This window comes from Diceros bicornis, chromosome 10, assembly GCF_020826845.1.
Source record: "Diceros bicornis minor isolate mBicDic1 chromosome 10, mDicBic1.mat.cur, whole genome shotgun sequence".
Classification (NCBI taxonomy): domain Eukaryota; kingdom Metazoa; phylum Chordata; class Mammalia; order Perissodactyla; family Rhinocerotidae; genus Diceros; species Diceros bicornis.
The window spans coordinates 55,311,352-55,337,072 of NC_080749.1; the positions used below are offsets into that span (position 1 = coordinate 55,311,352).

Genomic DNA, 25,721 nt, shown 5'->3' on the forward strand with positions numbered 1-25,721 from the left:
ACTACTCTATGGAAACAACCCCAATATTCATCAACTGATGAATGGATAAATAAATGTGCTATATCCATACAATGTAATTATTTCGCAATAAAAAGGAATGATGTACTGATACATTCTACAACCTGAAGGAACTTGGAAAACAGTACACTAAGTGAAAGAAGCCAGTCACAAAAGAACACATGTTGCATAATTCCATTTATATGAAATGTCCAGAATAGGCAAATCTACAGAAACAGAAAGCAGATTAGTGGTTGCCTAGGGCTGCGGGAGGGGAGGTAGTGGTTATAGGGAAGGGGGCATGGTGGGGGGGGGAGAGGTGACTGTTAACAGATATGGTTTTTCTAAGGGGTGATGAAAATGTTCTAAAATTGTGGTGATAATTCCACAAATCTGTGAATGTACTAAAAACCATTGAATTATACACTTCAAATGGTTGATTTATGGTATGTGAATTATATCCAAATAAAGCTGCTAAATAAAAAAATAATATTATTCTGATGGCTAGGAGAATGGTTTTGAGAAAGGTCAAGACTAGAGACAGAAAAATCAGTTAGGAAATGTAATGGTCTAGGCGAAAGATGATGAAGGTGTAAGCTAAGACACAGGCAGTAGTGACAAAGAGGAAAGATGGATTCAAGAGATATTTGGGGGGCCGGCCCCGTGGTTTAGTGATTAAGTGCGCACGCTCCGCTACTGGCGGCCCAGGTTCGGATCCCAGGCGGACACCAACACACCGCTTCTCTGGCCATGCTGAGGCCGTGTCCCACATACAGCAACTAGAAGGATGTGCAACTATGACATACAATTATCTACTGGGGCTTTGGCGGGGGGGAAAAAAAAGGAGGAGGGTTGGCAATAGATGTTAGCTCAGAGCCGGTCTTCCTCAGCAAAAAAAAAAAAAAAAAGAGATATTTGGGAGGTAAGACCAATAGAATTTATCAGCTGACTAGATAAAGGGGTGATAGGAAAGGGGTGAGTCTTGAATTTCTGGCTTAGGTGACTGGATGAAGGATTGTGTTACTACCTATATTTCCTACTCACATGAGATAGGAAGTATAAAAAGAGTAGATTTAGGATAAAATATAAGTTCCATTTCAGATATGTTGAGTTTGAGATGGCTGTAGGATATTAAGATGAAATTGTCTTAGTATATAATTGTCTTGAGATGCCTTGAGCTAGGGGAAACACCTGGGACTGTAGATTTGGGAGTCATGAGTAAAGAGGGGATAGTTAAAACCATGAAATTGAATGTGATTGCTTAGGAAAGCATATAGAGTAAGCAAGATGTAGGCCAAGGATGAACCTCCAGGTAACACCTGTATTTTAGGAGCAGGCTAAGAATAAGCACGTGTGTAGGGGCAATTAACATTTTATTGAGCACTCCACACATGGGCACAGTGCTAGGTGGTACTTTGTTTCAAATTCTTTAAACATACCATCTTAAAATTTAGTCCTCATAACAACTTCACAAGTCAAAGCAACTGATATTGATCATTCTTAATTTATAGATTAGGAGATTGAGGATCAGGGATATTACCTATTTTGTGCAAGGTCTCAGGGCTAAAAGTGACTGTGCTAGAATAACTAGAATCCAGGTCTGATTCTAAAGCTCAGACTCTTCCTACTTCCATTCTGTTTTCTAAAATAATATTCAGCAAGGTTTTTCTGTACTGCACCTAGTAAACTTGTAATTGATTATTTAAAAAGCTAAACTTGGAGGAGGTCATGAGACATACTACATTAGGTGGATAAAAAGAAGAATTAAGGAGTGAATTTATTTCCCTTTTAAGATCTTAAATAAATAGGGAGTCATCTTTGTACAGGATAGCAGAGTTCAGAAGCCGTGATCCCCGGGATCAGAAAAAGCAAAGCCAGAATCTGTTGAGAAAAGTGATGAGGAACCCTATTATCGGTCTTCCTATCTTACAGATTTCCATTCTAGCTGACAGAACCGACAAAGCCGACGAGGGCTGACAGTCTCCTCGCTGATGCAGAATAAACGTCGAGTGCCAGCTTTGACAGCGAGTTTCTCAGCGGAGAAGAAGGGACGAGAACACCAGGGCTTCAGGCCTGGAAAAGAGGCGACTGTCCCAGGGATCTCAGAGTCACCACCACTCTCACCTCCAGCAGCCCCTGGGAACCCAGGCGCCAAAAGCCAGAACCCTCCTCGGCTCCCATTACTCACTTTTTTGATATTGGATTTGGAGGCAGGATGAAAGTCCTTTTTGCACATGAAATTGGCAAAAGATTTCCCCATCTCGGCGCCTGAGCTGAGCAAGGCAGCAGATAGACCCGTGAGGAACGTAAACAAACTCTGCCGCCTAACCGGAACTGCGCCTCCAGTGGTAGCGGGAACTTCCGGGGTCAAAGGCGGCAGCTTCCGGCAACTGGCGCCTCTGCCTGCCAATCCTTGCCCCTTCCTCCTTGCACTTTGGGTAGCTCGGAGGCCAGGTGAGGGGCGTGCAGGGGGGAGGGGCGTGCATAGCTGAGGCAGGAACTAGGAAGACGGGAACTCGGCGCGGCGGGATCGAGGAGGGGCTCCGGCGAAGGGCTCGGGGGAGGGGCTCGGGCTCAGAGCTGCGCGGGCTGAGGTGTGAGCGCCGCCGGCTGGGGTCCCGAGTGTGGACCGGGCGGCGGCTCTTCTGTAAGAGGTGCTTGAAGTTCGAGCCCTTTAGTCTCTGTGAACGCTAACTCAAGTTATATAAACCTTTCTGCACCGATTTTCTCATCTGTGTTTTGAAAAGAGTAATTCTCGCCCTAACTGTAGTACGTATGTGAGGATCAAACGATATATTTCTGAAAGCGCTTGGTGAAGTAAGGCATGTAAAATAGAATGTCAACTACACAAGAGTGGGGACTCTATTTTGTTACCAGCTGTACGGTGCCTGGCGCAGAAGGATGTTCCATAAACATTTGTTGATGAGTACGCACTAGGCGTTAGTAAAGGCTCTCAAGGCTTCCCCTCCTAAATGGCCTAGGTGCCTTCCTAACTAGGCGGCATGTTTCCTGATCTTCGCCACGACCCCAGTTAGACAGCTCAGATCACCTAGTGCGCCTTGATGGCCCTTGAGACTCAAGGTTTTGCGTGGACGTGGCTGCTACTGCAGTAGAGGATCCAGCAACCAAGTCCTCTCGCAGGGGTGGGGATGGGGGGGCGTGATGTCAATAAGCCTTTTGTGAGAAATTTACTTTCTGCCAAATAATAACAGCTTTCATTAGAGTGTTTGCTGTATTCCATGCACTGTGCAAAACGCTTTACACATTATCTTATTAAATTCTCATAACAGCCCCATGAGATATTTACTGATGAGGCAGGAGGCATAGAGAGAGATTAAATAGCCTGCCGCGGTTATACAGTGGTGGAACTAACTTCGGAACACAAATAGAAGGCAAGCCGGGATATAAAGGTGGAAATAGAGACAGAAAAGAACAGAAGTAATTGTGACCTCTCTCTGTCATTGAGGAAAAGAGAAAAACTTTTAGTTTCAGGCTGAAATTGTTTCTTGAGTCATTTTGTTTTCTTTTTAATAAGACATTTATTAGATTTGAATTTTGTTTTTAAATTGCTGGTATCTGCCTGTGTAAAGCCCTAAGGTCTGGCTGGGCATTATAAAATAAAGAAGGAAACTCTATAAAACAATGTGTCCATTCTGGAAGAAAAATAAAAGTTCAAGACAAGTGTTTTACTAAAATTGAGGATTTAAGATTTTACAAATTACAAACGAAGACATAATCTAGATATTAAATTCTGCAATGGGGCCAGCCTGGTGGAGTAGTGGTTATGTTTGCGTGCTCCTCTTCGGAGGCCTGAGGTTCTGGGGTTCGGATCCCAGGCGCTCATCTACACACCGCTCATCAAGCCATGCTGTGGCAATGTCCCATATACAAAATGGAGGAGGATGGACACAGATGTTAGCTCAGAGCCAATCTTCCTCACTAAGAAAAAAAAATGCAATCAGCATTTACAAGTTATGTATGTAAACTTCCTCCTGGAAATATCAACAATTTGAAATTTTACTGACATCTTTTTGTATTTGTCTGATTCAGTGAGTCTGTTTCAAAATTTCACTCTTACCAGTGTCAGTGTGTATTCTTCTCTAGCTCAAAGGAGACTGCTTCTTCCTTCTTTTGAGGAAATACTGAATACATAATTCTGGGACTTTTCCATAAGATAAGTTCCAGTGATGAGAATACAAAGATTAATAAGACATACTCCCAACCCCCAAGGATCTCACTGTGCAGTGAGGAGATTCATATATGTACACAAATATAGTAGAATATGGTCTTTACAAGGGTAGGGCTAGGTAGTCTTCAGGGAAGACTTCAGTAGAAAAATATCGTAGAGGGTAAATTTGACCTATGGACTAGATGAAGATACTTATTGCCATTTTCTTATTGATTATTGTAGTACAAGATTCATTTCCAAGTCATTTTCTTGTTGAGTTTTGTACTACAGTATAAGAAGTTTAAAACTTTAAGAACATCCTTATTATATATGGCAATAATATCCCTTGTTCATCCAGTAAAACTCTGTTTTGTATATACTTAAAAATGTTTTTCTCTTTTTATTTTGAAACTTCTATATGATTTTTAGTTTAAAAAAAATGGAACCTTGTTCCTGTGACACTTTCGTGGCATTACCTCCAGCAACAGTTGATAACAGGATTGTTTTTGGAAAAAATTCAGATAGACCCTGTGATGAAGTACAAGAGGTGGTTTATTTTCCTGCTGCCGTTCATGATAACCCGAGAGAACATCTTAAGGTGGGTGAAATACATGTTTTGTTAGCCATATGTTTCTTTAAAAATATGGTAAAGTCGGGCCGGGCCGGTGGCTTAGCGGTTAAGTGCGCGCGCTCCGCTACTGGCACCCGGGTTCGGATCCTGGGCGCGCACCAACTCGCTGCTTGTCCGGCTATGTTGAGGCAGCGTCCCACATACAGCAACTAGAAGGATGTGCAACTATAACGGAGAACTATCTACTGGGGCTTTGGGGAGAAAAAGGAGGAGGATTGGCAATAGATGTTAGCTCAGAGCCGGTCTTCCTCACACACACAAAAAATATCATAAAGTTATTTCTATCATTAGCTAGCTATTCGGCAGAGACTATAGAAGTTAAAAATTCAAGAATTTAAATTTGAAAAATATTTGAATCAGAATTAGACTTCTGGTCTTTTATTTCATTGATTTGGAGGAAGCTGAAATAACAGTAATAATAATTGTTAATTCTTTGATCAGATATTTGCATGCTTACCATATGCAAGCATGTTAAATAGGGCAAGGATTTGAAGCCTGCTATGAAGACTAGGGCCGTCTTCCAGGAGCTTAGTCTAGTAGAGGAATAGGATGCATATGCAACTAATCCCATTGTAAAGTAGGATGGTTTAAATGCTAAATTTAAGTAAGAGCAGCAAGCTGTGACAGCAATGGAAAAGGAGAAGATAATTCAGACCAGGGATCAAGGAAGGTTTCACCAGGAGTTGGGATTTCAGCTGGAATTTGATGGACAAAAAGGATTATGATTGGAGTAAAGTAGGAAAAGTCGTTCCAGACTCAGGGAATAACAGTTTTATCATCAAAAAAGTTTTATTGGGCCCAGTGATCACACTATCAACATGCATTTTATGCAGTCAATTGGTAGTATACACATTAATTAAAGGATCCTTTAAAAAATTTTATTAAAAATCCATTTAACATAGAACTTAAAGTAAAAATTAACATTATGCTTTTATTGCTGTTATATATGTTTTAGATTTCATTTTATTGATAGTCCATTATTAGATATTAGATGTGTTCTGATACCAGACAATTTTTTTTTTCTTTTGCTGAGACTATTTATACATCTTGGATCCATTTCCACTTTATCTCTTCATATTTAAATCTAGACTATCCTGTAAACCAATGGTTCTCATTCTTTTCACTGCTGGGGAGATATCAGATGGGTGACTTCTATATGTGACATGGGCTTCTATGACAATACCCTTGTAGGGTATATGTGGGACTTATGTCACTAACCAAGAAACACTGGACATTGAGATTGAGAATTGCTTCCTTAAGCTTCAACTCACATACGTCTTCCTCTACAAAATGTTTCACGATTTTACAACTAGAAACCATCTTTCTCCTGAGCCTTCCTTAGCACCTCATCTTCACTTCTCTTCGTGGCCCTTATACTTTATATTTTGTTGTATCTTAGTTAATGTACAAATCTAAGTTTCTTGAAAGCAAGTTCTGATATGATTTATCTTTGTAACTAACATATCTCTTAACAGAATGCTTTATAATAGGAGATGCTCAGCAAATATTTGAATGAATAAATGCTTTAGGGTCAATCTGAATATGTTTTAAGGGTAATGCCTTCGTTATTGAAAATTTCAATTTAGTTATATTTCACGTATCTCTTTCATAATGGTCATGTCTTCTGATTGATTTTTAAGAATCTGAATTTTGATAACTTTTCCTTTTTGGTTTTATGGTTGTTGCTATGACTTTTTTTTTTACAGTGTACTTACATAGAAATTGATCAAGTTCGTGAAACATATGCTGTTGTCCTTAGTCGCCCAGCTTGGTTATGGGGGGCAGAAATGGGAGCCAATGAGCATGGAGTTTGTATTGGGAATGAAGCTGTATGGGGAAGAGAAGAAGTTTGTGATGAAGAGGCACTATTGGGCATGGACCTTGTCAGGTTATTTTTCTGTTATATTTTTGCACTATAGAACTTGTCTAAATTTTAAATTTCGGTGTTATGCTTACATGTTTTATTTTTCTATTTTTTCATCTTTTGGACTTTGATACTTTATAGTTTGTGTAAAAAATGCTTCAGAATACAAGCATGCAATTTCAAGAGTCTCAAATATCATTAATTGGGAGAAAGGAAGGAGTTGCAAATTATTATTTATTGGAAATACCTAACATACTTTATCACACTGTAATTCTCACAATAACCTCATGGGGTAGATATTTTTATCCTCAATTTACAGATGAGATACCTGAGGTTCAGAGATGAAGTAACTTGCCAATAAATTACCAAGTTGGAATTTGAACATTGATCTGTTTGACTCAAAAAACTTTGTTTTCATGATTCCAAACTGATTTCAGAAGGAATAGTTGAGAAGTTGGATTTCAGTTAATCTGTTAATTTGAAAGAATTTTTACTTTGGATATAAATACAAAATCTCATGTGCATGAAATTATTTAAGAAAAATAATGGAAATTTATTTTAATCTGAGGACTTTAATGTTTTTATTTTAGGCTTGGCCTTGAAAGAGCTGATACAGCTGAAAAAGCCCTCAATGTCATTGTTGATTTATTAGAAAAATATGGCCAGGGTGGAAATTGTTCAGAGGGTAGGATGGTATTTAGCTATCACAACAGTTTCCTGATAGCTGATAGGAATGAAGCCTGGGTTCTGGAGACTGCAGGGAAGTACTGGGCAGCAGAAAAAGTAAAAGGTATGGACAACTTTTCATGATTTAATTTGTTTTACAATTAATAAAATACCCCCTAAATTGCAGACATTGCATGTAATTGTCTTTCAAGATTTATAATCAGTGCGATGGAGGGTTGAATTGCAGGGAAAATAAAAAAATTTGAAAGAACATACAGTGAAAGCACTATAAAATCTTTCTTGAAAAAAAGAAAAAGGTGGTGTTATCTCTTTTACATATATATGAATGTGAATTTCATATAACCTGTGTGTGTGTATATATATTTACAGCTCTTTTTATACAGTTGCTTTATGGTAGTTTTTCACTTTTTAACAACTCCTTACCATTTCTTCTTCTTTTAACTTTGGGCTGAACTCCAAAATTTTATCATGTGTAGGTATGGCGGTGAGGAAAGAGGCGTGGTGTTGGGGACGGGTGTCTGTGGATTAGTAGTTGGAAAGAATATATTGATATAATAGTAAAACATAAAAGTTTGATATAATTCAGTAAAATAACACAATTTGATTGTTTTAGAAGGGTTTGCTTTTTTTTCATAGTTTCGTTGTGATAATATATTCCTCTTATTTTTCAAGTGAGGAAATCCAGAGATGTGAATTGATTACTCAAGGCAGTGAGTGAAAGAATTTAAATCTCTCCATCCTGACTCTCTGTTCAGTGTCCTTTACTAGAGTACAGCCTTGTGCTCAAACATGATCACGTAATTCTTATGTACTTAACTCTTATGTACTACCTGGGTCTCCTAGTTTCTCTTACTAGGGAGATAAGATACACATGTGAAAATATTAAATGGTGCACGAGCGATACAGATACATAGATGCTGTGAACATTTAGAGAAAGGAAAAGTCATTGTGAGCTGGAGGACTTGAGAAAGGCTTCATGAAGGTAGCTTTGAGCTTTGGAGGATTTGGATGTTATTTTTCACAATAGGTCATTGCCAGTTGTTTTGAAGGACGTTCTATTTTATATTTTGCCTGTACGTTTGTTAATATGTAAAATTTAATTTAGACTATTTTTCTTATTCTGATAATTGGCCTGATTGTACATTAAGCACTTTTAATTTTCTTAAGTGTACTATATGCAAAAGAGATATGAATAAATGTATTCTGTTGAAAAAGATAGCCCCACCTAGCCATCCAAAATGAGCACCTTCATTGGGTCTAATTATCTAATTGTAGATTAATTTTGCCAACTGATTTCTCTTACTGTTACTAAATGGGCCCAAGAACTCAATAGCTAAAGTAAATAGTAGGGTATTATCTATTAGATGGAAAATTCCTTTTCTCTGTCTTTGATTCCATCATGACTTAAATCTAGTTTTTGTAGTGAGTCATCCCAAGTATGACTTCAATAGAGTAATTTAATTGATTTCTACTTGGCAGACTGTCATTCTAAATCTGTTTTAAAACATTATCAATTTTCATTTATTGTGATCTATTTCACTTATTATGATCTCTTTAGCACAAGCTTTTATTGTTTCTTCTATTTTTTATTTTAGTTGAAAATTTTGCTTATAACTTAGTGCCATGATATTTTTGGAAGCCTTATATTTCTGTTCTAAACTTACTTATGACTATTTCTTAAAAAGTAATTCACACAAAAGATGAATATCTAGAATATATAAAGAACTCTCAAAACTCAACAGTAAAAAAAAAATCTGATTAGAAAAATGGGCAGGGGCTGGCCCCGTGGCTTAGCGGTTAAAGCTCATGCGCTCGGCTACTGGTGGCCCGGGTTCGGATCCCGGGCCCGCACCGATGCACTGCTTGTCCGGCCATGCTGAGGCGGCGTGGTTGCACATACAGCAACTAGCAGGATGTGCAACTGTGACATACAACTATCTACTGGGGCTTTGTGGAGAAAAAGGGGAAAAAAAAGAGGATTGGCTATAGATGTTAGCTCAGGGCTGGTCTTCCTCAGCAAAAAGAGGAGGATTGGCATGGATGTTAGCTCAGGGCTGATCTTCCTCACAAAAAAAAAAAGAAAAGAGAGAGAAAAGAAAAATGGGCAAAAGACATGAAGAGATATTTCACCTAAAGTGATATACAGATGTCAAAAAAGCACATGAAATGATGTTCAGCATCATTAGCCATTAGGGAAATGCAAACTAAAACCACAATGGGATATTACTCTATCAGAATGGCTAAAATAAAAAATGACACCACCAAATTCTGGTGAGAACCTGGAGACTGGATCACTCTAGTGATCACAGCCACTCTAGATAACAGTTTGGCAGTTTTTTAAAAAAGTAAACATGCAACTTCCCAGCAATTGCAATCTGGTGCATTTATCCCAGAGAAATAAAAACTTACATTCACACAAAAACCTGTACATGAATATTTATAGCAGCTTTTTCCATGATAGACAAAAACTGGAAACAACTCAGGTGTCCTTTAACTTGTGAATGGTTAAACAAACTGTAGTACATCCATATCATGGAATACTTCTCAGCAATAAAAAGGAATGAACTGTTGATACATACAATAATCTGGATGAATCTTTAGAAAATTATACTGAGTAAAAAAAGCCAAAAGGTTATATACTGTATGATTCCATTTATATCACATTCTTGAAATGACAATTATGGAAATGGATAACATACTACTGGTTGCCTCGGGTTAATGAGGGGATGGGGGTGGAGATAAATGGGTGTGGCTATAAAAGGGTAACATGAGTGATCCTTGTGGTGATGGAAATATTCTATATCTTGCCTGTATCCATACCAATGTTTTGGTTGTGGTATTATACAAGATGTTACCATTGGGGGAAACTGAGTACAGCGTACATAGGATCTCTATGTTACTTCTTACAACTGCATGTAAATCTAAAATTATCTCAAAATAAAAAGTTTAATTTGAAAAAGTAATTCATTTAACTTTTTGAGTATGTAATAGATTTACATGGTACAAAATTTTGAAGTTTATAGTTATATTTAAATAGTGATTAAGAATCATAATGTACAGATCGATACATTATGTTAAATATGACTTCTTCTCCCTTCCCTTCTTCTTCTTTGAAAATAGAGGGAGTTCGTAATATTTCTAATCAGCTTTCTATAACAACCAAGATTGATCGGGAACACCCAGACATGAGGAACTATGCTAAGCAGAAACATTGGTGGGATGGTAAAAAGGAGTTTGATTTTGCTGCGACATACTCTTATCTTGACACAGCCACTATGATGATTTCACCAGGCAGATATTGTGAAGGCTACAAGCTTCTGAATAAACACAAAGGTAATTTGTCATTTAAATAATATCAGAATGAAAAATTATATTTTGTGTAGATATATGTAGGTATGATAAAAATCTGTTTTTTGAGGAATTATTCTTAGTAAAGATATAATTTTATTAAAACAGAAAACATTGTGATATTGTAAGCTGGTTTTTGAGATGAGTGAAGTGCTATATAATTGTGAGAGGGTAATGATTCTTTCTAAAGGACAACTTCAGATTCACAATCCTCAGACCCTTTTTTCAGTTCTTGCTAATATTCTTAAAACCAAATTGGGATTACTTTTCTTCTCAGAGTTCATTAGAACGTGGAGATATGCTTCTTTGACTACTGCTGCTGCTTCTTTCATTTATCTTTTTATAGTACTCTTATTGGTTATTTTCTTATTACCAAAGTTGTATCTGGAACTGGTTGAGAAGACAAACTGAGCAGATATAAAAATTCCCTGTTTCCACTTCAAAACTCTAGAAATGTTGAATAAAATATTTAAACATTAAAGACATATATAGCTAGGTTCAAACACAAGAAGAGAAAGTCACCAGGTACCCAAAATGAAGAGAGGACCCATAAGTATTAGCAAAATTTGAGGTATCTCCTCTACATGCAGTCTTCCTCCTCTCTGTGTCAGAGGGGGGATTCTGGACTAGATATAAGCCATAGAGGCTAGTTTTAACATCCATGAGAATGTAAGTGTCTAGGTGAAAGACCCATTTGGGGAGCAGGAACTGGACTCCTTACCTGGATTACAAGTCCGAAAAATGCTACTCTGCTCCCTGCCCTGAATCCTAGCCTGGAATTGAGCTGTCTGCTTCCCAGGCTATGGCTCAGTATGGTCTCTTGTGAGAGATTGAAGTCTGAGCTACCTGTATTTTGTAGGCTCAGCTGGGGCTACCTGTGCTGTGCTGAAAAACACACACTGGTTTGGAACCAGTAAATCACACAGGATCCCAGCATACCTGTATCTCTATACCCACTATGTGAATATTTGATATGAAATATTCAGATTTTAATCAAATTTCCCATTCAAATGGGAAATCTGCTATAATGAATCTACATGTAACTGCCATGGAAAACATTTAAGTTACATGGACATTCAGATTAAAGGTTGTAGTTTCTACATTTACTATGGATGTTTTCTACTGTTATGTTCTCAAGTTCACTGATCTCTTCTGCATTATCTAATCTGATGTTAATCTCATCTAGTGATATTTTCATTTTAGGTGTTGTACTTTTCATCTCTACATGTTCCATTTGGTTCTTTTTGTATATTTCCCATTTCTGTATTCATTACCTTCATGTTTTTTTTTTAAATCTTTGAGCATATTCAGCATAGTTATAACAGCTGTTTTAGCATCGTTGTCTGCAAACTCCATTATCTCTGTAATTTCTGGATCTATTTCTGCTGATTTAATTTCCTTCTGGTTTTAGGTCACATTTTCCTGCTTGTTCACATGTCTAGTAATTTTTGATGGTTGGTGGACATTGTGGATTTTATTTATTGAGTGCTGGATTTTGTTTTATTCCTTTAAAGAGTGTTGGACTTTGTTTTATCTTTAGTTAAGTTACTTATGGGACACTTTCATCTCTTTTAGGCCTGTTTTTAAGCTTTTCTAGAATATCTCTAGAGTAGCTTTTATTCTAGGGCTAGTTTAGTCCCCCTACTGACAGACGTGATCCTTCTGGGATCTCCACTGAATACGCTGTGTGTTAAATGAGATCTCCTTACTCCAGCTGGTGGGAACTCAAAAGATTCCTGGCCCAGTGTTAGCTTTATGAAATTTTTTAACTCATAGTTCCTGGTAATTGCTCTTTCCTCAAAATTTGTTCTTTGTTTGGCCTTGTAGAGTTTCACCCTGTGTATACGCAAACTGGTATTCAGCCAAAGGCTCAAGGGAACCACTATACAGACTTCTAGAACTTTTTCTTTAGGTAGCTCCTTCCCCTTTGGTGCACTGCTCTGCAAATTCTAGCCACGCTGGCCTCCTTGAACTTCAATATGTTTCCTCAACTTAGAGTGATCTTTGGGCTATATCTGGGTTCCCCGTCCCTGCACTGTGGTCTGGAAATTCCCTCCAATAACGTTGAGCACCTGGAGCTAACATGATGGTAGGCCTTACCTTGTTTGATTCCTTTCTCTCAGGGATTATAATCCTACTCTACCTGTTGACCAATATACAAAAACAGTTTTATATATTTTGTCCAGTTTTTTATTTGTTTACAGTAGGAAGGTTATTCTGGGCCCTGTTGTTCCTTGATGTTTGGAAGCAGAAGTCCTATTTACATTATAGTAAGTGATTTTTTGTAGTATAGAGGAGAAATAAAATTCTTACCCAATAACATACATTATTATTATGAACTGCACATAAGCACAACTACTGTAATTTCACTGAGACTTAAATAAATAGGTATTAGTGTTTTACATGTTTTCTATTATGCAGAAGTTCTTGGTAGATTATTTTATAGGTTTTAAAAGTGTTATAGTTGGGCCGGCCCTGTGGCTTAGTGGTTAAGTGCACGTGCTCCGCTGCTGGTGGCCCGGGTTTGGATCCCGGGCGCGCACCGACGTGCTGTTTCTCTGGCCATGCTGAGGCCGCATCCCACATACAGCAACTAGAAGGATGTGCAACTGTGATGTACAACTATCTACTGGGGCTTTGGGGGAAAAAAATAAATAAATAAAACTAAAAAAAAACATAAAAAAAATAAAAGTGTTATAGTAATATTTTGAGAAATTGACTGAGTTTTTAACTATGGGCTAGGAATACATTATTTTTCCCACTTAAAATAATGGACTGTAGGCTCCTGCTTTTCAGTGTCTTCCTGAACAGTTTAGATTCGGGTAAAGAGGATGTACGTATTTTAGCAACCACTCCTATGGAGGCCTCCATTACCCATGGCCTGCAAGGACTCTCTTAGAAGATAATTCCCTTTAATGATGGTTTCACAGGAAAAAATTATAAACACATGAGAAAATTCAGTACTGAGAGAAACAATTCATAGACCCAACAAATATAGGAAATTCACATCCACGGGACAATTAGAGCTAAGTGAAAGAGCTTTAAAACAGTACAATTAAAATTTTTTTTTTCTTTTTGTTAATAATAATTTTATTTTATTTTATTTTATTTTTTTATTTTTATTTTTTAAATTTTTTGTTTATTGCAGTAACATTGGTTTATAACATTGTAAAAATTTCAGGCGTACATCATTGTACTTCTATTTCTGCATGGACTACATCATGTTCACCACCAAAATACTAATTACAACCCATCACCACACACATGTACCGAATTATCCCTTTCACCCTCCTCCCTCCCCCCTTCCCCTCTGGTAACCACCAATCCAATCTCTGTCCCTATGTGTTTGTTTATTGTTGTTATTATCTACTACTTAATGAAGGAAATCATACGGTATTTGACCTTCTCCCTCTGACTTATTTCACTTTGCATTATACCCTCAATGTCCATCCATGTTGTCACAAATGGCTGGATTTCATCGTTTCTTATGGCTGAGTAGTAGTCCATTGTGTATATATACCACATCTTCTTTATCCATTCGTCCCTTGATGGGCACTTAGGTTGCTTCCAAGTCTTGGCTATTGTGAATAACGCTGCAATGAACACAGGGGTGCATGTACCTTTGCAAATTGGTGTTTTCAAGTTCTTTGGATAAATACCCAACAGTGGAATAGCTGGATCATATGGTAGTTCTATCCTTGATTTTTTGAGGAATCTCCATACTGTTTTCCATAGTGGCTGCACCAGTTTGCACTCCCACCAGCAGTGTATGAGAGTTCCCTTCTCTCCACATCCTCTCCAACACATATTGTTTCCTGTCTTGTTTTTTTTTTTTTTTAATTTTTATTTATTCATTTCTTTCCCCCCAAAGCCCCAGTAGATAGTTGTATGTCATAGGTTCACATCCTTCTAGTTGCTGTACGTGGGACTCGGCCTCGGGTTGGACGGAGAAGTGGTGCCTTGGGGCGCGCCCGGGATCTGAACCCGGGCCGCCAGCATCAGAGTGCGCGCACTTAACTGCTAAGCCATGGAGCCGGCCTCCTGTCTTGTTAATTATAGCCATTCTGACGGGCGTGAGGTGATATCTCATTGTAGTTTTTTTTTTTTTTTTTTTTGTGAGGAGATCAGCCCTGTGCTAACATCCGCCAATCCTCCTCTTTTTTTTGCTGAGGAAGCTGGCCCTGGGCTAACATCTGTGCCCATCTTCCTCCACTTTATATGGGACGCCGCCACAGCATGGCTTGCCAAGCAGTGCGTTGGTGCGCGCCCGGGATCCGAACCAGCGAACCCCGGGCCGCCGCAGCGGAGCGCGCACACTTAACCGCTTGCGCCACCGGGCCGGCCCCTCATTGTAGTTTTGATTTGCATTTCCCTGATAGTCAGTGATTTTGAACATCTTTTCATGTGTCTGTTGGCCATCTGTATATCTTCTTTGGAGAAATGTCTGTTCAGGTCTTTTGCCCATTTTTTAATTGGGTTGGTAGTTTTTTGTTGTTGAGATGCATGAGTTCTTTATATATTTTGGAGATTAAGCCCTTATCAGATGTATGGTTTGCAAATATCTTCTCCCAATTGTTACGTTGTCTTTTTGTTTTGTTGATGGTTTCCTTTGCTGTGCAGAAGCTTTTTAGTTTGATGTAGTCCCATTTGTTTATTTTTTCTATTGTTTCTCTTGCCCAGTCAGATGTGGTGTTTGAAAAGATGTTGCTAAGACCGATGTGGAAGAGCGTACTGCCTATGTTTTCTTCTAGAAGTTTCATAGTTTCAGGTCTTACATTCAAGTCTTTAATCCATTTGGAGTTAATTTTTGTACATGGTGTAAGGTAAGGGTCTACTTTCATTTTTTTGCATGTGGCTATCCAGTTTTCCCAACACCATTTGTTGAAGAGACTTTCTTTTTCCCCATTGTATGTTCTTGGCTCCTTTGTCAAAGATTAGCTGTCCATAGATGTGTGGGTTTATTTCTGGGCTTTCGATTCTATTCCATTGATCTGTGTGTCTGTTTTTGTGCCAGTACCATGCTGTTTTGGTTACTATAGCTTTGTAGTATATTTTGAAATCAGGGAGTGTGATACCTCCAGCTTTGTTCTTTTTTCTCAGGATTCCTTTAGCTATTCGGGGTCTTTTGTTGTTCCATATAAATTTTAGGATTCTTTGTTCTATTTCTGTGAAAAATGTTGTTGGCACTTTGATAAGGATTGCATTGAATCTATAGATGGCTTTAGGAAGTATGGACATCTTAACTATGTTAATTCTTCCAATCCAAGAGCACAGAATATCTTTCCATTTCTTTGTGTCTTCTTCAATTTCTTTCAGAAATGTTTTATTGTTTTTGGTGTACAGATCTTTCACCTCTTTGGTTAAGTTTATTCCTAGGTATTTTATTCTTTTTGTTGCAGTTGTAAATGGGATGGTATTCTTAATTTCTCTTTCTGCTACTTCGTTGTTAGTGTACAGAAATGCAACTGATTTTTGTATGTTGATTTTGTATCCTGCAACTTTACCATATTCGTTTACTACTTCTAAAAGTTTTCTGGTGGATTCTTTAGGGTTTTCTATATATAAAATCATGTCATCTGCAAATAGTGACAGTTTCGCTTCTTCCTTTCCAATTTGGATCCCTTTTATTTCTTTCTCTTGCCTGATTGCCCTGGCAAGGACTTCCAATACTATGTTAAATAGGAGTGGTGACAGTGGGCATCCTTGTCTGGTTCCTGTTCTTAGAGGGATAGCTTTCAGTTTTTCACCATTGAGGATGATATTAGCTGTGGGTTTCTCATATATGGTCTTTATTATGTTGAGGTACTTTCCTTCTATACCCATTTTATTCAGAGTTTTTATCATAAATGGATGCTGTATCTTGTCAAATGCTTTCTCTGCATCTACTGAGATGATCATGTGATTTTTATTCTTCATTTTATTAATGTGGTGTATTACGTTGATTGATTTGCTAATGTTAAACCATCCCTGCATACCTGGAATAAATCCCACTTGATCATGGTGTATAATCTTTTTAACGTATTGTTGTATGCGATTTGCTAGTATTTTGTTGAGGATTTTCGCATCGATGTTCATCAGTGATATTGGCCTGTAATTTTCTTTTTTTGTGTGTTGTCCTTGTCTGGTTTTGGTATCAGGGTAATGTCAGCTTCGTAGAATGAGTTAGGGAGCTTCCCCTCCTCCTCAATTTTTTGGAAGAGTTTGAGAAGGATAGGTATTAAGTCTTCTTTGAATGTTTGGTAGAATTCACCAGGGAAGCCGTCTGGTCCTGGACTTTTATTTTTGGGGAGGTTTTTGATTACTGTTTCGATCTCCTTACTGGTGATTGGTCTATTCAAATTCTCTACTTCTTCTTGATCCAGTTTTGGAAGGTTGTATGATTCTAAGAATTTATCCATTTCTTCCAGATTGTCGAATTGGTTGGCATATAGGTTTTCATAGTATTCTCTTATAATCTTTTGTATTTCTGAGGTGTCTGTTGTAACCTCTCCTCTTTCATTTCTGATTTTACTTATTTGTGCCTTCTCTCTCTTTTTCTTGGTGAGTCTAGCTAAAGGTTTGTCTATTTTGTTGATCTTTTCAAAGAACCAGCTCTTGGTTTTATTAATTTTTTCTATTGTTTTTTTGATCTCTATTTCATTTATTTCTGCTCTGATTTTTATTATTTCCCTTCTTCTACTGATTTTGGGCTTTGTTTGTTCTTCTTTTTCCAGTTCCTTTAGGTGCATTGTTAGATTGTTTATTTGAGATTTTTCTTGTTTGTTGAGATAGGCCTGTATCGCTATAAACTTCCCTCTTAGAAACGCTTTTGCTGTATCCCATAAATTCTGGCATGTCGTATTTTCATTTTCATTTGTCTCCAGGTATTTTTTGATTTCTTCTTTGATTTCTTCGTTAACCCAGTCGTTGTTCAGTAGCATTTTGTTTAATTTCCATGTATTTGTGGCTTTTCTGATTTTCTTCCTATAGTTGATTTCTAGTTTCATACCGTTGTGGTCAGAAAAGATGCTTGGTATTATTTCAATCTTCTTAAATTTATGGAGACTTGTTTTGTGGCCTAATATGTGATCAGTCCTGGAGAATGTTCCATGTGCATTTGAAAAGAACGTGTATTCTTCGGTTTTGGGATGGAATGCTCTGTATATATCTACTAGGTCCATCTGTTCTAGTGTGTCGTTTAAGGCCAATGTTTCCTTATTGATCTTCTGTTTGGATGATCTATCCGTTGCTGTAAGTGGAGTGTTAAAGTCCCCTACTATTATTGTGTTACTGTCTATTTCTGTTTTTATGTCTGTTAATAATTGCTTTATATATTTAGGTGCACCTACATTGGGTGCGTAGATATTTACAAGTGTTATATCCTCTTGTTGGATTGTTCCCTTGATCGTTATGTAATGCCCTTCTTTGTCTCTTTTTACAGTTTTTGTTTTAAAGTCTATTTTGTCTGATATGAGTACTACTACCCCAGCTTTCTTTTCATTGCCATTTTCATGGAGTATCTTTTTCCATCCCTTCACTTTCAGTTTGTGAGTGTCTTTAGGTCTGAAGTGTGTCTCTTGTATGCAGCATATATATGGGTCTTGTTTTTTATCCAGTCAGCCACCCTATGCCTTTTAATTGGAGCATTTAGTCCATTGACGTTTAAAGTAGCTATTGATAAGTATGTACTTACTGCCATTTTTTAACTTTTTTTTTTTTTCTCAGTGTTTTAGTAGTCCTTCTCTGTTCCTTACTTCTTCTATACAGAACTGATGGTCTCTTTAGTTTGACATCTGTCTGAAAGCTCTACTCTTTAACTCCCCTCCTCCCTCCTGTTATGTTTTTGATATCATATCTAACCTCTTTCTTGTGCATTTGTATCCATTACGTTCTAATCATGGAAATAGATAATTTTTCCTATTTGTGGTCTTCTCTTTTCCCCTTAAATCAGTCCCTTTAACATTTCTTGTAGCACTGGTTTCTTGGTGACAAACTCCTTTAATTTTTGCTTATCTGGGAAAATTTTGATCTCTCCTTCCATTTTGAATGATAACCTTGCTGGGTAGAGTATTCTTGGCTGTAAGTTTTTTCCTTTTAGCACTTTAAATATATCGTGCCATTCTCTTCTAGCCTGTAAGGTTTCTGCTGAGAAGTCAGCTGATAGCCTTATGGGGTTTCCTTTGTATGTAACTTGACATTCTCTTGCGGCTTTTAGGATTCTCTCTTTATCTTTAATTCTGGACATTTTGATTATGATGTGTCTTGGTGTGGGCCTCTTTGGGTTTATCTTGTTTGGGGCTCTCTGTGCTTCCTGTACCTGGATGTCTGTTTCCTTCCTTAGGTTAGGGAAGTTTTCATCTATTATTTCTTGAAATAGATTCTCTGCCCCCTTGTCTCGCTCTTCTCCTTCCGGGACACCTATAACACGGATGTTAGTGCGCCTGATGTTGTCCCAGAGGTCCCTTAGACTGTCCTCACTCTTTTTAATTCTTTTCTCTTTTACCTGTTCACCTTGGGTAATTTCTTCTAGTCTTTCTTCCAGCTCACAGATCCGTTCTTCTGTATCCTCTACTCTGCTTTTGAGTCCCTCTAATGAATTTTTCATTTCCAGTATTGTATTCGTCATTTCTGATTGGTTCTTTTTTATATCTTCCATTTCTTTGTTGACATTCTCACTGAGTTCATCTGTTCTTCTCCCCAGATCAGTGAGCATCCTTAACACTCTTAGTTTGAACTCTCTGTCGGGTAGGTTGCTCATTTCTGTTTCACTTAGTTCCTTTTCTGGGGTTTTGTCCTGTTCCCTTACTTGGAATGTATTCTTTTGCCTCCTCATTTTGCCTCTTTCCCTGTGTTTGTGTCTACGTATTAGGTAGGTCAGCTACGTCTCCTGCTCTTGGATAGGTGACCTTATGTAAGTGATGCCTTAGGAGGCTTCCAGTGTGCTTCCCTCAGTTCTCAATGTTCCAGGGGTGGCCCCTATGTGGGCTACGTGTGTCCTTCTATTGTGGCCTGTTAGCTCTCCCTATAGGCACCCAGGGAGGCTGAGTTATGCTCCTGGCCAGCTGTTGTTATGCTCAGCTGCTTGTAGTTGTTGTGGGCCCTTCAGTCTCTTTATCAGGTGTGGGGAGCCCCAGCACAGTTGGCTGTAAGTTCTAATACCACATTTGTGTTGCAGTATTTCTTTTAACTGAGTAGGCCCCCAGCGTGGCAGGTTGTTAGGCTCAGGGCCTTAAAATTGCTGTAAGCCTCTAGCCTATTAGGTCTCTTGTCAGCTCTCTGAGGATTGCAGCTGGGTGGGGCTGGCCTCAGGCACAGGAGCACCCAATTGTTTCAGGCTTTGGAAGGTGGGGCAAACCTCCTATGTGGGTCTTGAGAAGCACAAGTCTTCTGCAGCTGACAAGCCCTGTTGCCCACAGGTCCACACACACAGTCAACACAGTCCTGCCCCGTGTGAGCGCCCCGACCTCCCCAAGCGGACCCAGTCTCACCACGGCGGGAGCCCCACACACTCCGCCACCGCCCCACACTCTCCACCCGCTCCTTGTGCACACCCTGCCCGCTCAAGTCGGCTCAGTTGCCAGGCTGCAGAGAATCCAGTCACCAATCTATGCAGGCCCACATGTTGCCTGAGGGCTTGTTGTTGGGTGGGGCCAGTCTCTAGGGTGGGCTGCCTGCCCTGGCTGAGCTGGATTAAATCGGTGCTCTAGTGGGTGGAGCAGACCCTGGGCTAGCAGGCCTCAGGGAGAACTCCAATGGCGTCTGTGTCAGCACGCTCACACCAGGCCACAACAATGGCCGCGGCCAAAGTCCCAGTCCCTGGAGAGGTCTCACCCCTCACCGAGATGCACTCAGGGCCTATTAGGTGAGTCTCTTGTCACCAAAGCACTGTGCACCTTTCTTTCTGGTGATTTTAGGATGCTTTCTGGAACGGGTGAGTTTGTGCGCAGGCCCTTTAAGAGCCAGTTTTAGTTTCTTTGTGAACCGGGTTTTCTGGGGGTCTCCCCAATGCTTTAGTAGCAGGCAAAGTCAGATATTATGCCGCTGGTCTCGATTGTGCTGGGTCCACAAAATGCCCACAGTGGGGGCGCTCCCCGGCTCAGGACCCCGCGCCTCCAGGGAGGGTGCATACCTGTGAGCTGCTCCCGGCGGCAGTGAAGCTGGTGGCTTGTGAAGGCGACGTTTTTCCTCTCCGGAAGGGGGTCTCTGCCTCTTCTACCCCAGTTAGGATTGTCCGTTGTTGCAGGAGTTCCTCTTATCCAGTTTTCAGTTCTGTCTCAGGGGTAATTTTTCCACGAGTAGTTGTAAATTGGCTGTGTCCACGGGAGGAGGTGAGTCCAGCAGTCCAATTAAAATTTTCAAAGTTATTTGATAATATTATGGAATTATTCTTTAAAAATTCAAGGGCTGGCCCGGTGGTCTAGTGGTTAAGTTTGGCATGCTCTGCTTCAGTGGCCTGGGTTTGGTTCCCAGGTGCAGACCTACACTACTTGTTGGTGGCCATGCTGTGGGGGCAACCCACATACAAAATAGAGGAAGATTGGCACAGATGTTAGCTCAGGGCAAATCTTCTTCAAGCGAAAAGAGGAAGATTGGCAACAGGTGTTAGCTCAGAGCGAATCTTCCTCAGCAAAAAAAAAAAAAAATTCAGATGTGATCATTGTATTTTGGTTATGTTTATAGAAAGTTTCTCTTTTATAGCTACATCCTGACATATAGATAAAATGATGTGACTGGGATTTGCTGCAAAGTAATTTGGTGAGGGACTTGATAACTGTTGAGGCAATGATGAATATATGAGGGTTCATTGTACAATTTTTCTAAATTTTTATATATTTGAAATTTTCTATAATAAAAAGTTAAAAATAAAATAAAGGAAGGAATGAAATTCACAGAGTAGGAGATTATGAAAAAATATGAATTTGAAAATTCTAAAATGCACAGAAATTCTAAAAATGAAAAATATAGTCACCGAAACAAAAGTAAGAAATGTTTAAAGTCAACCATTTGGAAAATGCAGATAGGCAAAAATGAAAAAAATTCACTCATAACAAGCACTCAGGACTCACTCAACATTTAAATTTTTTTAATTGCAAAAGTGAAATGTGTCATTGTTAGCACATCTTTTTTGTAGCCATTTTTTTTATTGTGGTAAAATTGGTATACAACATTACATATATTTCAGTTGTACAACATTATAATTTGGTATTTGTATACATCTTGTAGCCATTTTTCTATGTATACATACACCGCTTATTTTTTTTTAAATAAAAATAGATCAATACTATATATACTCTTTTAATTCACTTTTTACTTGATGATATTTTGGGAACTTTATTCTATATCTTTTATTATTATTTAGTTTGAAATATTTTAGAATTTTCCTTATGATTTCTTTTCTGACCCATGGATTATTTAGAAGTGTTATTAATTTCCAAATATCTGGGGGTTTCCTAGACATCTTATTGTTATTGATTTCTAATTTAATTCCATTGAACTCAGAGAACATACTCTGTTTGATTTTAGTCCTTTAAAATTTATTGAGTCTTGTTTTATGGCCTAGCATATGGTCTATCTTGGTGTACAAAATATACGTTTTGTAGTTGTTAGATACAGTGTTTTAGAAGTAACAGTTAGGTCAATTAGGTTAAGATGGTTATTGTGATCATCTATGTCTGTACTGATTTTTATTTCTTATTGTATATATTACTGAGAGAGGAGTGTGAAAATCTCCAATCATGTTTATGGAATTGTCTGTTTCTCCCTTTAATTCTGTCAGTTTTTGCTTCGTGTATTTTGAAGCTCTGTTATCAGGTGCATGCACATTTATAATTATTATATCTTTCTGGTTAATTGGCCCTTTTCCTTTTATGAAACATTATTTCTCACTGGTAATATTCTTTGTCATGAAGTAAATTTTAGCCCAGCCTTCTTCTGCTTACTGTTTATATGATATATATTTACCTATCCGCTTACTTTCGAACTATCTTTGTCTTTACATTTAAATTACATTTCTTGTAAAAAGCATATGGTTGGGTTTTTTTTTTTTAACCATTCTGCTAAGTTCTGCCTTTTAATTAGAATGTATAGTTCATTAATATTTAATGTAGGCTAGTTCTGGTTCCAGATAAGATGGTGTAATTACACTCCATTCTGTCTCTCTCTCTGAATGTAACCAAAAACCTGGAATACTGCATGGAGTAGCTATCTGAGGACTCTTAAAAGTAAAAAGGAGCAGGAAATAGGAGAAAGAAATCAGAACTCAAAGTAGGAATAATCCAGAGTGAGTTTAATGGTTTTTTTCTTTCCATATCATTCAACCTGGTTCAAACAGAATGAATCTTAGGACTGTGCACTGGGTAAAGTCAGAAAATGGACCCAAAGCTTCATAACATAACGTTACAATCCAAATGATACCATCCAAAATTACTCAATATACGAAGAACCAGGAAAATTTCAACAACTTGGACAGGAAAAGACAGTCAACAGATATGAACTGCAAGATGATCTAGATGTTGAGATTATCAGAAAAAGACTTTAAAGCAGCTATTTTAAGGGTGACCACTGTTTATATGAATGGAAAGATGAAACATCTCTGCAGAGAAATAGGAGCCATAAAAAAGAACTGAATGCAAATTTTATAATTGAAAAACACAATAAGCAAAGTAAAAAATTTACTTGATGGGCACAATAGCAGAGTGGAGATGACAGAGGAAAGAGTCAGTGAACTTGAAGATAGATCAGTAGAAATTATCTAATTTGAACAAAGAGAGAAGAAAGATTGAAACAAAAAGAAAAGAGCCTCAGAGACTGTGGGACAATACCCAAATATCTAAAAGTGATATCCTTAGAGTCTCAGAAGGAGAGAAGAGTGTGATGAAGAAACATTTTTTGAATGGCTGAAATCTTCTCAAAATGGCAGAAGACTTAAATTTACAGATTAAGGAAAGTTAGTGAACTCCAAGCAAAATATACTCAAAGAAATCCTTGGCTAAATACACAAACTGCTGAAGAACAAAGACAAAGAAAAAAGTTTTGAAAGCACCTAAAGAAAAACAAATATTATGCACAGGTAAAAAACAATTTCTGAGAGTTTTTCACTATAAATTATGGATGCCTAAAGGCAGTGCAACAACATTTTTAAAGTTCTAAAAGAAAAGATCTATTAACCCAGAATTCTATATCCAGTCAAAATATTCTTCAGTAATGAAGGGGACATAAAAACATCCTGACATGTAAGAAAACTAAGAGACTTTGTTGCCAGTAGCTCAGCTCTAGAAGAAATGCATGCTAAAGGAAGTTTTTTAGATAGAAGGGAAATGATACCACAGGGAAACACGGAACTTCAGGAATGAAGTAAGTGCCACATAAATGGTAAATATCTGGGTAAATATGATACTGTGTTTCTCCTCTTAGGATCTTAAAAATATGTCTGAGAGTTGTAAGCCAAAATTACATTTCCTATAATGCACCTGATAACCACAGTATAAGTCAGGCAGAACATAGGGACCTATATGGTGGCAAGATTTCTACATTCTACTTGAAGCTGTAAAATATTAATTCTAGTAAACAGAAAAGTTAATGTATATTGTAATCCTAGAGCAGCTATTAAAAAAGCTACATGATAAGATATAGTAAAAAACCCAACAGATAAATTAAAATAGAATACTACAAAAATATTCAAAAAAAAGGCAGGAAAGATGAAATGGAGGAGCAAAGAACAAAGATCAAGTAGAAAACAATATAATGTAGACTTAAATTCTGATATATCTATAATTACATTAAGTGTAAATGGTCTAAACACACCAATTAAAAGACAGAGTGTGTCAGATTGAATTAAAAAAAAACCCCAAGACTCTGCTGTATGCTGTATATGACTAACTCATTTTAAATAGGTGAAATGTAAAAGAATGGAAGAAGATATACCATGTAAGCACTGATCCAAAGACAACTGGATTGGCTATATAAATGTTGGATGAAGTAGACTTTAGAGCAAGGTGGATTATCAGGGAGAAAGAGAGACATCACATGATCAAAAAAGGGTCATTTTAGGAGGAGACATAACAATCCTAAATGTATATGCACCTAACAACAAAGCTTCAGAATACATGAAGCAAGAACTGATAGAACTGAAAGGAGAAATATACAATTCCAAATAATAGTTGGAGACTTCAGTACTTCTCTCTCACTCGTCAGAAGAACCAGTAGACAGAAAATCAGTAAAGATATAAAAGAACTGAACAATACCATCAACCACTGGATCTAATTGATATTTACAGAATACTCCACCCAACAACAGTGGAATACACATTCTTTTCAAGTGCACATGGAACATACACTAAGGTAGACCATATCCTGGGTCATAAAACAAATCTTACCAAATTTAAAGGAGACATAACAAATTATGGTCTCTGGCAATTATGAAATTAAATTTGAAATCAATTACAGAAGGATATCTGGAAAATCCCCAACTACTTGGGACTTGTACAACACACTTTGAATCTATGGGTCAAAAAAGAAGTCCCAAGGGTAATTAGAAAATATTTTGGATGGAATGAAAATGAAAATCAATATAACAAAATTTATGGGATGCTGCAAAAGTAGTGCTTACAGGAAAATCTATAGCATTAAATGCTTATATTAGACAATGAGAAAGGTCTCAAATTAATAATATAAACTTTCACCTTATGAAACTAAAAGAAAGCAAATTAAATCCCAAGCAAGGAAAAGGAAGGAAATAATAAAGATAAGAGCATAAATCAATAAAATTGAAAACAATAAAATAGAGAAAATTGATCAAACTATAAGCTGGTTTTTTGAAAAGATAAATAAAATTGATAAATGCTATACAGATTGACAGAAAAAAAAAAAAAAGACGACGACACAAGTTATGTGTCAGGGAAAGAGTTACCATTATAGACCCCACAGACATTAGGAGGATAATAGGGGAATACTACAAACAGCTCTATGTGTATTCAATAAGTTAGAAGAAATGAACCAATTCCTTGCAAGCCACAAACCACCAAAACTCACCTAAGAAGAAATAACTC

General features: G+C 37.7%; 2 protein-coding genes across 5 annotated transcripts in view; one reads left to right on the top strand and one right to left on the bottom strand.

The window, feature by feature from the left end:
• Positions 1–2,326, bottom strand: part of CIR1 (corepressor interacting with RBPJ, CIR1) — a 44,009-nt gene extending 41,683 nt beyond the window's left edge. Inside the window, exon 1 of the mRNA XM_058549280.1 lies at positions 2,186–2,326. Within this exon, the coding sequence (XP_058405263.1) occupies positions 2,186–2,257 (72 nt within the window). The 5' untranslated portion in view covers positions 2,258–2,326. The remainder of the gene's footprint in view (positions 1–2,185) is intronic.
• An 84-nt stretch (positions 2,327–2,410) lies between these two features.
• SCRN3 (secernin 3) overlaps positions 2,411–25,721 on the top strand; it is a 40,181-nt gene continuing 16,870 nt past the window's right edge. The window contains exons 1-5 of one of the 4 annotated variants that reach the window (XM_058549285.1): positions 2,411–2,451; positions 4,595–4,763; positions 6,503–6,684; positions 7,251–7,450; positions 10,468–10,680. In XM_058549285.1, coding sequence (XP_058405268.1) covers positions 4,605–4,763; positions 6,503–6,684; positions 7,251–7,450; positions 10,468–10,680 — 754 coding nt within the window. In that variant the 5' untranslated portion in view covers positions 2,411–2,451; positions 4,595–4,604. The other 3 variants (XM_058549284.1, XM_058549283.1, XM_058549282.1) reach the window with 3 other exon arrangements.